Source organism: Phragmites australis, chromosome 1 (assembly GCF_958298935.1).
Source record: "Phragmites australis chromosome 1, lpPhrAust1.1, whole genome shotgun sequence".
NCBI classification, from domain to species: domain Eukaryota; kingdom Viridiplantae; phylum Streptophyta; class Magnoliopsida; order Poales; family Poaceae; genus Phragmites; species Phragmites australis.
The window spans coordinates 53,918,730-53,932,856 of NC_084921.1; the positions used below are offsets into that span (position 1 = coordinate 53,918,730).

The 14,127-nt window shown below is 41.4% G+C and overlaps 2 protein-coding genes across 5 annotated transcripts; both read left to right on the forward strand.

Moving 5' to 3' along the window:
• The first annotated feature begins 1,691 nt into the window (after positions 1 to 1,691).
• LOC133927867 (histone-lysine N-methyltransferase, H3 lysine-9 specific SUVH4-like) lies at positions 1,692 to 12,068 on the forward strand. Of its 4 annotated transcripts, none has more exons than XM_062374248.1 (16): positions 1,692 to 1,796; positions 1,958 to 2,435; positions 3,647 to 3,733; positions 4,269 to 4,349; positions 4,456 to 4,510; positions 4,648 to 4,757; positions 5,457 to 5,636; positions 6,128 to 6,226; positions 6,670 to 6,768; positions 7,182 to 7,231; positions 8,404 to 8,492; positions 10,180 to 10,342; positions 10,449 to 10,554; positions 11,054 to 11,233; positions 11,394 to 11,624; positions 11,705 to 12,068. In XM_062374248.1, exons 2-16 carry the CDS (start codon positions 1,977 to 1,979, stop codon positions 11,816 to 11,818), a joined length of 2,103 nt encoding a protein of 700 aa, XP_062230232.1. In that variant the 5' UTR covers positions 1,692 to 1,796; positions 1,958 to 1,976; the 3' UTR covers positions 11,819 to 12,068. The 4 variants fall into 4 exon arrangements, with proteins under 4 accessions (XP_062230232.1, XP_062230231.1, XP_062230233.1 ...); XM_062374247.1 differs by having other exon boundaries at positions 1,696 to 1,796; positions 1,952 to 2,435; XM_062374249.1 differs by having other exon boundaries at positions 1,696 to 1,796; positions 1,952 to 2,435; positions 4,272 to 4,349.
• Positions 12,069 to 12,739: 671 nt separating this feature from the next.
• Positions 12,740 to 14,110, forward strand: LOC133890954 (trihelix transcription factor ASR3-like). Its single transcript, XM_062331618.1, has 3 exons — positions 12,740 to 13,235; positions 13,393 to 13,446; positions 13,604 to 14,110. The coding sequence occupies exons 1-3, from the start codon at positions 12,740 to 12,742 to the stop codon at positions 13,930 to 13,932; spliced, it is 879 nt and encodes a 292-aa protein (XP_062187602.1). The 3' UTR covers positions 13,933 to 14,110.
• The last annotated feature ends 17 nt before the right edge of the window (positions 14,111 to 14,127 follow it).

Here is a 14,127-nt window from a genome sequence, read left to right on the forward strand (position 1 = left end):
ATATACGATTGTCGTCTGGACCTTAGTAATAAATATTGATGGTCAAAGTTCAATATTGGAGGACACGTCTTATCAAACATCATACTTTTAGATGGAATCCAATGCACACCTTGTTTTCAAGCTGGAGAGGGAATGAGGTAATATATGATTGTTGTCTAAACCTTAGTAATAAATATTGATGGTCAAAGTTCAATACTAGAGGACATCTTATCAAACGTCAACATATCGTACTTTTAGATGGAATCCAATGCACATTCTATTTTTAAATTTCGAACCTAGGAGCACAATAGTTGTATTGCTTCGAAAAAAATTGAAGCAACATGCAAATGGAAACCCCTGTTCCCCAGCTAAGCTTTGCCCTTTGTAGGCCTTAGCAAGCAAACAGAATGAAACGAAAGAAAGAAATAACCGCATTGGTCTATTAGGGCAACTCCAATGTTAGTTTTTAGGTGGTCTATTAATTCTAGAAATGTGAGTCTATTAATACTTAGAAATGTCTGTGCTCGTCATTATAGGTTATTTCTATTATCCAGTGGTGAATGAATGAGATAACATATGGTTGTCATCTAGGCCTTAGTAATAGATAATAGATTGATGGTCAAAATTCAGTATAGGAATTCAATAGACGAGGCCACGTCTTACCAAACCACAACACATCGTACTCCGAAATGAAATTGAATGAGCGTTCTATTTTCAAATTACAAAACTAAAAGATGTAGGGCTGGAGAGGGATCACGAGGGATACAATTGTCATCTAGGCCCAAATGACAACACATCATACTTCGGAGTGAAATTGACTGCACACCATATTTTCAAAATTCAAAACTGAAAACGATGAAGTTGGAGAGGGATCAAGTGGTAATGAGCTAACACACAACTGCCATCTAGGCCCACCAGACAACACATCGTATTTTTGGGTAGAATTGAATGCAAATTCCATTTTCAAAATTCAAAACCGAAAGCAGTCAAGCTAGAGAGGGATGGAGCTAACAAACAACTGTCATACAGGCCCAAGCGACAACACATCATACCATGGGGTGGAATTGAATGCGCACCCTGATTTCAAATTTCAAAATTGAAGGCAATCAAGCTGGAGAGGGATTTTGAGAGAATGGGCTAATATATGATAATAAATACTAATGGTCAAAATTCAATATTGGAGGACATATCTTATCAAACGTCAACACGTCGTACTTTCATATGAAATATAATGCATACTCTGTTTTCAAATTTTGAAATTAGAAACCCAACAACAGTTCCATTATTGCTCCAAAAAATTCAAAGCAACACGCAAATAGGAACCATAACCAACATTCCTCAGCTAAAATTTGCCCTTTGTAGGCCCTGGCAAGCAAACAGAACGAAACGAAAAGAAATCACCGCATTGGCCCGTTAGAGATTCCCGTGCACTGGCGCACTGATTTGACACGTCGGGTTCAACGAGGCATCCCCCAATCGGACGGCGATGCGGATGCCTGCAATTCGAATCGCGAATCCTCAGCCGCTCAATTCGCCACTCGCCCAAAATTCAAACTCGCCCGGGCAAGGCAAACGCCGCCCAATCGCAACCCAGCACACCGTGGCAGTGCAGGTAAATATGCCCTAACATTTAAGGGCTGTATGGTCATCTCCTCCTGGAAAATGGGTGAAAAGGCACAACCGTGCTCCTCTCCTGCCTATTTTTGCTCTGCTTCAACCGCTTCGCTTCCCTCCCCCTCCCCCTCCTCTTCCGCCATTCCCGCTCTCGAGGAGCAGGGGGATCTCGTCGTCTCATCTTCTGCGGCAGCATCGGAAGGGTGAGCTCCTCCTCTCTTGGTTACTTTGCTGCGGCGATCAGGGCGTGCGGTGAAGTCGACTGCGCGCTTCGCTTGTCAGGGAGTGGGGTTTTTGGTCCTTCTGGTCTGGTGCTAACACTTTTTGGGGTTTTGTTGGGGTTTTCTTTTGAGAAAAGGTGCAGTTCTTGGCGAGTTCCGTGGATGGAGACGATGGATTCGGTGGCTGTGATAGAGGTATTGCCGGTGCCGCACCCGCCGTTCATCGACGCCACTCCCCTGCAGCAGCCGCCGCCATTGGAGGCGCTTGCGCTGCGCCGCAGCGCCCGCTGCCTCAACAGACCGTCCCGGCCCAGCTACGCGGAGCAGGTGCCGCCCAAACAGCCCAGCGGCCGGGGCCGCGGCGGCAGCAAGAGGAAGAAGGATGAGGAGAAGCAAGAGCCGGCAGCGGGGCAGAATGCTAAGAAGCCGGGCAGGAAGACCGCCAAGGTTGAGCCTGAGGAGAGGAAGCCCATGCAGATGATTGCGGCGGTACCGATTTCCTACGCCAGTGTTGCTGGAGCCGCTGCAGAAGACGATGTGACGGGGAGTGGGAAGAGCGCGAAGCTGAGGGTGAAGGAGATATTGAGGGCGTTCAACAGCCACTACCTCCACTTTGTGCAGGTTGCCTTGTGTCTGAATGTTCAGGTTTTGTTCAGTTTAGTGTGTGTTTTCGGCATAGTTATTAGGGCGTCGAGAAATCGTCACTATATCGCGTGGCAGAGAATCCGTGGCGAGCTGTCGCATAACTTAACGTTGCCCGCCGCCGAGCCGCTGCGTGCCCTCCCTGCAGTTCCGGTGGTCGAGAGTGGTAGATCCAGCGGGTGGAAGAAAAAATGCGTCGGTGGCGACGGGTGTCGTGCGCCGGAGCGGGAGGAGAGGAGGGCGAACAATGGAGGCTGCGGCGCGGGGAGGCGTAGGGAGCAGGGAGGTGGAGGGAGCAGAGTGGCTGTTAGGTTACAGAAGGCGCATGCGCTATTCCATGGGCCTAATTAGTGGGCTGGGCAAGCTGGCAGGCTATTTTCTTAGTGTTATATTCTCCTTTTCTTTCTTTTTACCTTTCCTTTTTATATTTACTTATAACATATTATTAATGTATTCTGTCAGCTAATGTTCTAAGTGGGCTGCTGAGAAATGGGTATACTTGGTCTTCAAAAGAAAATTGTTGGGCAGAAAAAGCATAGAAAAATTAAGAATTGCATATAAAAATAGGAAAAATTAAGAGTTGCTTATAGAAAAAAGAAAAGTTACTAATCATGGAATAATTGTATGGTGTCGTCATGCCGCGCTTAATAAGCGATATAAAGGTGTGAAGGTGGTGGGTTGTTGCGCCTCACCGTACCACCGTAATAACTATGGTTTTTGGCTGACATTGTGCTACTATCAAGATAGTAGATAGTTGGTTGTAGCAGACTGGGATCAGGGTAGCGGATAGCAGATAGTGAACACTAAGTTCTAATAGCGGTATTTGAAATACACCGAATTTTTGTGTAATAGAGTATATATTATGATTTTTCTACCATCATAAAAGTCATGCACTAGTCATTCAAACATTAGAGTCTAGAAGCATAACTTATGTACAACAAGGTAATGAGGCACTAAAAGTTTAAATTTTAAAGAAATAATGTGCTAGTAATAAACTGCTACTATTACTTAAATAGCAGCCGCTAAAGCTGAGAAGCGCTATAGCAGCCGCTAAGTTCCAATACGCTATTTTTAACCGCTACCTGTTACACTACCTCGTATCGGTAGTGTTTGTATCCTGTTACAGCTATTGTAGGTGCAATTGCGGCCGCTACCAACACTATTTGTTGCTCTGGCTTATATTGGTACAGGAGGAGCAGAAAAGAGCACATGTTGTTCTGCAGGAGATTGAGGCTAAGGAAGGCCTAAAACGTCAGACCAAGGGTGGTAAAAACAAGGTATGATTTTCGTGCAGTCTTGAATTCTATGTAACATATTTCCTCTTTTCTCTTCTGTTGCCTGTATACTCCCTCCGTCCATTTGTATAGGGAAATATAAGGCGTATTTTGGTATGAAAGCTAGAAAAAGTCTTCAAAGTATATTTTGGCATTTAATTTCTCTTACAATATATTGTTAGTTGCTACAAAATCAATATCATAATTAAAGCACATTGAAATGCATGTAATTTGACTACTTTTTGTCAACACCTACGAAGTTTGAGTTTTTCAAATCAAAATGCGTCTTAGAAAAAATAGGGTAATTAAAAAAAATCACTACTGGTGTTATTGCAAGCTTGCCACTAGAAAATTACAAAAATACTATTAAAACTGTCATTCAAGTGGTATACTTGAAAAAATAAAAAACCAGGAAAGTATTTGCAAATGTCCCATAGAAAAATGGATGCAGGGAGTATTTGATTGTGTATTGTGCCTGACCTGTCACTGTGATGAATGTTGGGTAAATTTGTATGCTCTGTTTTCCTTGTAAATGTAGAAGGGCGATAGGCAAGATGCTGAAGGTGAGGAGAAAGAGAAGCGCCCATCAAAGCGGCCTGACCTGAAGGCGATCACGAAGGTACTATGTTGATCTTTGCGATTCTTCTTGGTGCTATTTTACTGAAGTGCATCCCTTTTTGAGTTTCGTGTACTTGTTGGGCTTATTGTTGTTATTGAAATCCTAGATGCAAGAAACGAACGCCGTGCTTTATCCAGAGAAGAGGATAGGGCACCTACCTGGTTAGTCTATCCTTTGTTCTTCAAAGAAAAATTGTAATTTGAAGTATTGGGGCGCATGAATTCAGTTATACGTTTCCCCATGTTTGCATTTTACTTTACGAATGTGCAATGTGATGTTATTTTCTGTTCCTTATCAGGGATCGATGTTGGGGATCAATTTTATTCTCGTGCAGAAATGGTTGTGTTGGGCATCCACAGCCATTGGCTTAATGGCATTGACTACATGGGAGTGAAATACGAAGGAAAGGTAACCTTAGCAAACATTTCTTGTAGAAACTACTTTTTTTTATAGAAGGGTAGGTTTTAAACATAGGAAATCGCCCCCCCCCCCCTCGATTCGTCATACAAAATTCCTTTGTTCCAAACTTTGCCATAAAGCATCTCTTACTCTTTTGTTCATTTGACGCTGAAATACAACTTGGTCCTGTGGAAGTATAAGTGAATTGTCCACCTTTCTCCATGAGCTAAGGCTTTTGTGGGTCAACTGGTTAGGGCATAACAATTTCAATATGGTACCAGAGCGAAAGGTCTCAAGTTGAAGTCCTAGCCAACGCAATTTAATAAAAAAATTACTGCTCACTCCTATTCCACATTTGAGGTCAGGAGGAGCCTACATATGAGGGGAGAGCGAGTGTTGAAGTATAGGTGAATTTTCTGCTTTTCTCTATCAGCTTAGGCTTCTGGGGCCAACTGGCTCAATAGGCCCAACATGCTTACGTTGTTGTACGTAGTAATTCAATCTTAGCATTTCCCTTTCAGCATTGCCAAGTGTCTAATTCCTTGTTGCTGCATTCAGTAGCTATTTCTTTGTACTTTCTAATGTTGAGCAAGTTACTTGTTATGTCATTTCAAGCTTCCAAACTAAAGTAGAAACTTCTACTAAATGGATCTCATGTATCTTTCCTTCGTATTTTTGTACCTAATGCTTTTGAATTTAATTAAGCAGGAGGAGTATAAGAACTTAACTTTCCCATTGGCCACTTGTATTGTAATGTCGGGGATATATGAAGATGATCTAGACAAGGCTGATGAAATTATTTATACTGGTCAAGGAGGAAATGATTTGCTTGGAAACCATCGCCAAATTGGCTCTCAACAATTGAAACGTGGAAATTTGGCATTGAAGGTTGGTTTTGATGGTTCTTATTTGTTACTTTTTTAATTCAACGATATGTATTGTCTCCCTCTTTTTTATTATCTAAAATGCTAAGTATTTTGGTTTTTCTTTTTACATAATGTGTTGTATTTGAGTCCTTTCAAGCCATGATTTGTTTGATACATTTCTGCATGAGTTAGTATATACTCAACCTTTTGTTTTCTTATAACAACAACAAAGCCTTTGTCACAAGGTAGTTAGGGTAGGTTAAAGATGAAACTGACAAGATCTAACTAAAAAGATGATGAGAAAACAATAATGATAATAAAGGTTCTAGTAATAGTAAATAATAAAAGTAATAATGGTATAAGGAGACTGATGCATAAAGCTACAAACGTTTTCCTTATCGACTACAAATGTTTTCCTTTCATTGTTGATCTCGTGCATAGATACTAAAGAGAGATTTCTGTCTCTTGATAATTGCTTTGTTTTTCTGTACCTCATTTTATTTTATATTGCAGAATAGCAGGGATAATGGTAATCCTATCCGAGTTATTCGAGGTCATGTGTCAAAGAATAGCTATACTGGAAAAGTCTACACCTACGATGGGCTGTACAAGGTCTTTATATTTTACTTAATTGCCATAGCAATAATGTAGACCGGATCTTCTATTGATCCTGTAATAGGAGCTTTAATTTTTTTTAAAAAAAATGGGCTTTAGTTTTTGCCACTGCCTCGGCCTTCATTGAAGACCATATGAAGACTGGTTCCACCTTGAAGCACAGCCGATAAAGGTGCGAGAGCTAGGGATCGAACCCCTGACTCTTTGGCTCTCTCCCCTTGAGCTTACCAACCGAGCATTCGCTCGTTCGCTCCTGTGATAGAGCTCGGACCTTTCAACCTGTAATAGCATGGATATACATCTCTGCTTATAGCCTCAATCGGCTAAATCCTTGTCCAGAAGTTGTCCTTTTGGAACACATCAGAAATAGCTTTCCTAGTATCTGGTTCTATTGCGTTCTGTCTGAATTTTTTTTTTTATTTCATGTGGTTATTCTGTAGGTTGTAGATGACTGGGTGCAGAACGGAGTGCAGGGTCATGTTGTTTTTAAATATAAATTGAAGCGGCTTGAGGGTCAGCCATCATTGACAACTTCTGAGGTATGTCTGAACAAACTGTGCAGTTTGTGCTGTTGGTACGCATTGTCTTGTTATTTCTTGGATTTCATTATTTTTAGGCTATCTCGTGTTAATTATGTGAATTATAATGGAAAAATGATATAACACAACTAATTTTTATGTTATTTGCTGAAATGGTCTATACATGTTTGCTAGTTGAATAGCTAAAACACATGCCAATTGTTAGTGCAAGTTGCCTTTTCTTTCAGAAATATGCTGAGTTGTGATGATGTTTTTCTTGGAGAATAACGCTGTCACCTGGTTGTATTTGACCAGTTGACCTTTGCTGAATCGGATTAAATATTCTCTTGAATGAATTTTACTCTGTCGTGTTGTATATGCTGGTGTTTGTCTAACACTACTTCTTGTGCCTCATCTCATATCTGTATGTCTAGGTGCGATTTACTCGTGCGGAAGCTCCCATTACTATTTCTGAATTGCCTGGGTATATGATCCGAACTCCTGAAGTTTCTATTTTTACAATTCACGGTTTCATATTTTTCATGTATGAGTTAAGTGTTCTAAATGAAGTAGCTCAAGCTGCGTATATGAGGGCATCACCATGGAGTGTAGAACAGCGCGACACAGTAGTTGGTTGTATTGCCTGAGCCTGGAGGGAAAATATATATAGTTTATAGTACAAGTGACTAGGAAAACGAGTCAATCTACTAGAGATAGGGCAGGATCCATACCAAATACAAATCCTACCTAATCTATCTCCAAAGACTTGTTTTACAAGAAGTACTAGGCGAATTGGCGCGCTTACACCGCGTACTTTTTTTCACAGAACATAACAAAAGAAACCAATTTATGATATCTCAATATTTACTTATGAATTTATTAATATTTAACACATTTACTTAATTATAGAGAAAACATTAGTACTTTCATGCATGCACATAATTTTAGCATGTAGACAACAATAATACGTAACTAACAAATTTGTTTCATATTTTTTGAGTTTTATATATTTTTCTTTGTATTTTAGATTATTTCAGTCGATTTATCAATAATCCTAATATTCCGGTTGATATCTTTTTAAAATTTCTCAAAAATAAAATTATATTATATGTGTAAATATATGTATATGTATACACATATAGACGTACATATACATACGTACATATATATATATACGTATATATATATATATGTATCTGTATATCTATATATACCTGTGTTACATGGACACGGGTGCGGGTGTCGGAGTCCAACTCGTGTCGGGGTGTTTGATTCGGTAAAAAAATTTGGGACACGCCAAATACCACTTGGAATCCGACACAGGTGTCAGAATCTGACACGGATACGCGAGTGTCCGACTCGGCAAAAAAATTTGGACACAGGTGTCCGGGTAACACAGATACATACACATATGTGGGGTCCACTGCTACATTAGCTACAGTGCCCGAACCCATGATGGAGCGATAATATATGTTATAGATGTCTTACAAGAAGTACTGTAACAGCATCAATGCTACCGGTAGTTCCACCACTGTGTTATGCCACCATCCATACACTTACTGTTGATCATCTTTGGGATATAGTGGTTACGTATCCGTGTAACATACAAGAAGTACTGTAACAGCATTAATCACATGTTGCATGTTACTTTGATAGTTTGGTTTGTGATGATATCTCTGGAGGGCAAGAAAATATTCCAATTCCTGCTACTAACTTGGTTGATGATCCACCTGTTCCTCCATCTGGTACGTACAAATTTATCATTTGGCTATTTTGTATTTTCTTTGTTGGGCAGCTATTTGCATTGCTCCTTTAACTAGATCAATTGCCTAGAGTGATTGCGCAGCGTGTTTTTTAAGATTTTTATTATCTCTAAGTTTAAATAAGCTGCAGCCTGGAATATGTCAAATGGCTGTGATTTAGGGTTAGTTTGGGGTGGCTGTGGTCCATGGTGCTTTAATTTTAAAGCTGCTTTTCCATGTGGTGCATGATGCTTTAATTTTAAAGCTGCTTTTCTGCTATGGAAAAGCAGCTTAGAGAAAAAAAAAAATAGCAGTCTATATGGCAAAACGGATTATAGTTAAAAAATCTGTTATCCAATGGTTATTCCTCCTTTCACTGTTTTTTTTCGTTAATTGGAACACTACTATATCCCCATTTACAGTTTGGTTTACGATAAGTAGTTAGCCAAAGTGCCAAACACCAATAACTGAAAGCAGTACTACCAAACAAGATTATCATAACCCAAAACAATGTTATACAGAACTTTTGAACTTTGATTGTAACTAACAACAACAGCAGCAGCTTTAGTCCCAAGCAAGTTAGGATAGACTAGAGATAAAACCCATAAGATCCAACTGAAAAGATGATACGAAAACAATAATGATAATAAAGGTACTAGTGATAGTAACAAAATAAAAGTAATAACGGTATAAAAAGACTGATGCATAAGTTATAGTTCTAGGTCGTGGATTATTAATTTCCACGCGCTTCTATCCATGTATAGTTCTTTGGGAATATTTTATTCCTTCAAGTAGGAGTGAAAACGGATTGGATACGGACAGATAATGGTTATTCCATATCCATATCCTTATTTTTAATCGGAAACGAAAACGAATACCGATAGTATCCGAAATAGTACGGTGCGAATATGAATCGAATACATATACGGATCTGAATATCTGTCAAATTATAAAGACCTCTTAAATTGTGCGTATAAAAATAACAAAATAACAATATAGTATAACATCACATATAAGAGAAATAAATTATACATATACAAACAACAAAAATAATAATGTAGTCTAAGTAGTTAGAAACGTAGTGTGTTGTTGCCCTATTAACGATGGTGATGAACTTGTTCTTCAATGGACTGGGTGAATATGATATTATTCATATACTTATACGGATATTATCCGTTTCTGGCTCAAAAGCGCTTCCGTTTCCATATCCTTATCCGGATAAGAAATATCCATATTTGTATCCGATCCAAAAATATCCGTATCCGTATCTGAATAAGACAATCCATATCCGTTTTTTTGATCCAAAGTGAAAAATATCCAAACCGTTTTCAAACCTACCTTCAAGTCTCTCTTATATACTCCTATATTATGTTTGTTCGACCCCTACCTCTCTTCACATTATCATCGCGCTTCAGTATCCCGCTATGCATATGTGACTTTAAAGACATTTGTTAGATATGTTTAAATCATCTCAACCTATGTTAGGTTTGATTGTAACTAAGTTTGCAAAAAATTCAGTGCCAAATGTTTCTCATTTTTACGAGAATTTCGGCATTGACGGATGTTGTTCTGCTTTGTTGTCATCTCGTTCTGCTGTTGTTTTTTGGTCTCTGTTCCCTTTTCTTTTTCAAATTATGTAGTAGCCATTAGTGGCTAATTGTTTTTTGTGTTACCTTTGGCAACATTGTAGGCTTCACATACTCCAAATCTCTAGAAATTCCAAAGGGCATCAAGATTCCGTCTAATATTACTGGCTGCGATTGTGAAGGAGATTGCGCTAGCAACAAAAACTGCTCATGTGCTCAGCGCAATGGTTCTGATCTACCTTACGTATCATATAAGAATATTGGCAGGTAAAGTGCAAGGTTGAAATGCTTTAACATTCCACATGTATTTTCCAACTGTAGTTTACCATAATAATAAAAATAATCACTAATTCAACTCTTGGTTAATCTTTAGGTTGGTGGAGCCTAAAGCAGTTGTATTTGAATGTGGGGCTAACTGCAGCTGCAACCACGACTGTGTAAATAAAACATCTCAACAGGGTTTGCAGTATCGCCTAGAGGTTGGTATTTTTCTTAGTACTCCCTCCAGCCTCTGTTATTGTGTAGGATATCAAGGTCCCCAACAAACACATTTGACCACTACTTATCTTAATTATATGTTAGCAAAAATTATTAAAAAATGTAATAATGTAGATTTAATTTTGATAAAAAAATCTAATTATATGATTTCAATATGACAAATTTAAAAAAAATTATGTATATTAGTGGTCAAAGTTTATAAAGATGACGGCACACTTTTATGTACTCTCTTTATTTTGCAATGTTTGTCCATTTTATTGGGGATTTGGTGCTTCACAATGCGTGCACATCGAGGAAATCAAGAGTATAGTCGGAAGGGAGTGCAAACTATGCATTCTCGATTCTTCCTAATGGGTCATATACTGCTGACTCCTTGGAAAAATCATATATGAGAATACAAAGCGTTCTTCCGTTGGGAGTGACATCTCTTATTAGCATTCCTATCTAGCTATATTATGCCTGATATGCTGAATTATGCAGGTATTTAAGACAGCTTCAAAAGGTTGGGGAGTCAGGACTTGGGACACTATCCTCCCCGGGGCCCCCATCTGTGAGTACACCGGGGTGTTGAGGAGGACTGAAGATTTGGATGGTTTGCAGAACAACTACGTATTTGACATTGACTGCCTTCAAACCATGAAGGGTTTGGATGGAAGAGAGGTAATATCTTCTCATTCACGGTAACAAGAAATATTGCCAGCTTCTATGTCATTAGCATCTTTTCTGTACAAAAGACATTTCATGTTTAGTCGTGTTGGAATGTCATCAGATGCTTTTAAGGCACCAGTTGTTGAACGCTTATATATACTCTGTCCTACAGAAAAGGGCTGGTTCTGAAATGCACCTTCCCAATCTTCATCCTGAGAATGATTCAGAGGCACCACCTGCGCCAGAGTACTGCATAGATGCTAGTTTTATTGGCAATTTTGCAAGGTTCATAAACCACAGTTGCCAACCTAACCTTTTTGTCCAGTGCGTCTTGAGCTCACACAACGACGTTAAGCTGGCAAAAGTGACGCTTTTTGCTGCTGACACCATACTTCCTCTTCAGGTGAGATAGGTTTGAATTTCCCTCGAAAAAACTTTAAGCTTCACCCAAAAGAAAATTTCTGACTGCCATGTGCCTTTCAGGAGCTATCCTATGACTATGGTTATCGCTTGGACAGTGTTGTTGGGCCTGATGGAAATATTGTGAAGCTGCCTTGCTACTGCGGTGCTCCTGATTGCCGAAAGCGCCTTTACTAAACCTGCAGTTTGTTTCAATTTGGGTTTTGGAGGAAACAAGTTATATTGTAGGAATGCAGGCGTGGTATCTGTGTAGTTGGCATGCTCTTATATTTAGCAAAAGAGGGGCAACTTGTCTCCTTTTAGAGCATTCTTATTTTGCCATGTGTAGATGACATGCAGGACATGGTACCATATTTTGCAGACAATTAACTCATATATCTGGTGGTGGAACATTTAGACCCTATAATATAAACATATATATTACATGTTCCCTCCATAGCTTGAATATATGTTTTTTTTATCATGTGCTGCCGTGGGTTATATATATTTACTTGTTATTACGAGTGGTGCCTTTGTATATGGGTGCTGCTGGGACCATAATCGTCAAATTGCGACAAATACAATGTTGCTACTTTATGTTGCCTTTTTTTGGAAGCAATGTTTATGTTGCGTTCTCGAACATTTCTAAGGTACTGCAATTGCTTGTATTGCATCTCGGATGTGTAATTGTGTATGGCCTCTGCTGTCTTAAATTTCGATTTCTCAATACTGGCAAAACCTGAAAAGGCCTTGATGGTGCCATTCTAAGCGTTGGATATTGATGCTGCTGCTGGTTGTTGTTCCTCTTTATATGTCAGGGACCGATTCATTTTGTTTCTATCATGACATTGATCTGCATATCTCCCTGGATATACGCAGTGCGATGTTATTTGATCACGGGGTTTAATCCTTGCTAATTGCCGGTATTATAACACTGATGGATATGCACGATGAGAAGGCATTTGCTGTACAGAATCCATTTCTTGCTAATTTATGCTCGTTGCAGAGAAGTGCAAGATTTAATTACGATTTAATGGCCAAGAAAGCAGCTGATAAATCCCAGCGGGGGCGGCGAAGCCTCATAGCGCGCGCTGGTCCTCGGAGCCTCGACGGCGCACGATGTCTGCCAACGAGAACTCGCCACGGGTGGAGGCGGCCGCTGCCTCCACACCACGGTCGCGGCTGCCGCGGTGGACGCGGCACGAGACGCTGGTCCTGATCCAGGCGAGGCGCGCCATGGAGCGGCGCGGCCTGCAGCTGCCGGTGCGGCCGCGGCCCAAGTGGGCGGCGGTGTCGGCCTACTGCGGCCGGCACGGCGTGGAGCGGGGCCCCATGCAGTGCCGGAAGCGGTGGGGCAACCTGTCCTGGGACCTCAAGAAGATCGTCGCGTGGGAGGGGAAGGCCGCCGCCGCCGCGCCGCAGCACGAGTCGTTCTGGGACATGCGCGGCGAGCAGCGGCGCGCCAGGCAGCTGCCGTCGTCCTTCGATCGCGAGGTGTACAACGCGCTCGTCTGCGGCACGGCTGCGGGCGAGGACGCCGCCGTGCTGCCGGACTTCGGCGAGGAGCTAGACGGGGTGTACGAGCAGCCGCCTATCATGGTCATGCCCATATCAGGTCAGCAGTTCCCGCATGCATGCATCGGCAGCCGTACGTCAAGTGTGTGCACGTATGTTTGTGCAGTGCTTGTGACTTGTCGTGTCATGTGCCATGTCATGCATCAGTAGCGGTACACAATATGACACGTCTCATGTTGGGTTCGCGTTGCATGCAGCCAGGAAGTACGAGCCACCACCTGCCTCTTCCGAGCACGAATGCTCTGATCCTGGTGCGCAAAAAATGCATGCAGTTTTAAGTTTTGCACTAGGAATTTTTTTATCAATACTTCATATATTATGTCACAATATGAATTGCACGATTGATTTTTTTTTTTGTTATTATGCATCTGGCTGCTACTTTGATAGGCAACTTTGTGTGGCCACCAGTTACAGAGAGTGAGAAGAAGGCCGGCGCGGCGTCGGACAAGAACTCGACATCGCAGCAGAACGGCGGCGGCGGCGGCGGCGGCTTCAAAGATAGCGACGCGACCTTCGTAGCCGGAGCGGAGGGCACCACTGCCGCCGCCACGCCGGCGGAGACGGTGAGCATAGGGAAGCAGGTGGTCGAGGCCCTGGAGAGGGGCAACCGCGCGCTGGCGCAGCAGCTGGAGGCCCAGAAGATCAACTGGGACGCGGATAGGGAGCAGAGGACGGCTCTCCTCGCCACCATGGATAAGCTCACCGACGCCGTGGCCAGGATCGCCGACAAGCTGTGAGATATACGTCGTCTTCACAGAGAACTTGGACAAGTGCAGCCTGCATACATTTACTTTCAGATACTAGTAACTAGCAAGGTAGCCGGCACATTTGCACAGTATAATTTTTTATTTATAATATTCCTTTTATTTTGAAAAACAAGTATATTATCCTCAATAGCAGATATTAGTCTTTAGTATGAATAAAACCCAGAG

Coding starts and splice junctions, on each gene's coding strand:
- LOC133927867 (XM_062374248.1), top strand. CDS start 1,977: ATGGAGACGATGGATTCGGTGGCTGTGATAGAGGTATTGCCGGTGCCG. Junction 4,511..4,647: donor GAGGATAGGGCACCTACCTG/GTTAGTCTATCC, acceptor GTTCCTTATCAG/GGATCGATGTTGGGGATCAA. Junction 10,343..10,448: donor TCATATAAGAATATTGGCAG/GTAAAGTGCAAG, acceptor GTTAATCTTTAG/GTTGGTGGAGCCTAAAGCAG.
- LOC133890954 (XM_062331618.1), top strand. CDS start 12,740: ATGTCTGCCAACGAGAACTCGCCACGGGTGGAGGCGGCCGCTGCCTCC. Junction 13,236..13,392: donor CATGGTCATGCCCATATCAG/GTCAGCAGTTCC, acceptor CGTTGCATGCAG/CCAGGAAGTACGAGCCACCA. Junction 13,447..13,603: donor GCACGAATGCTCTGATCCTG/GTGCGCAAAAAA, acceptor TGTGGCCACCAG/TTACAGAGAGTGAGAAGAAG.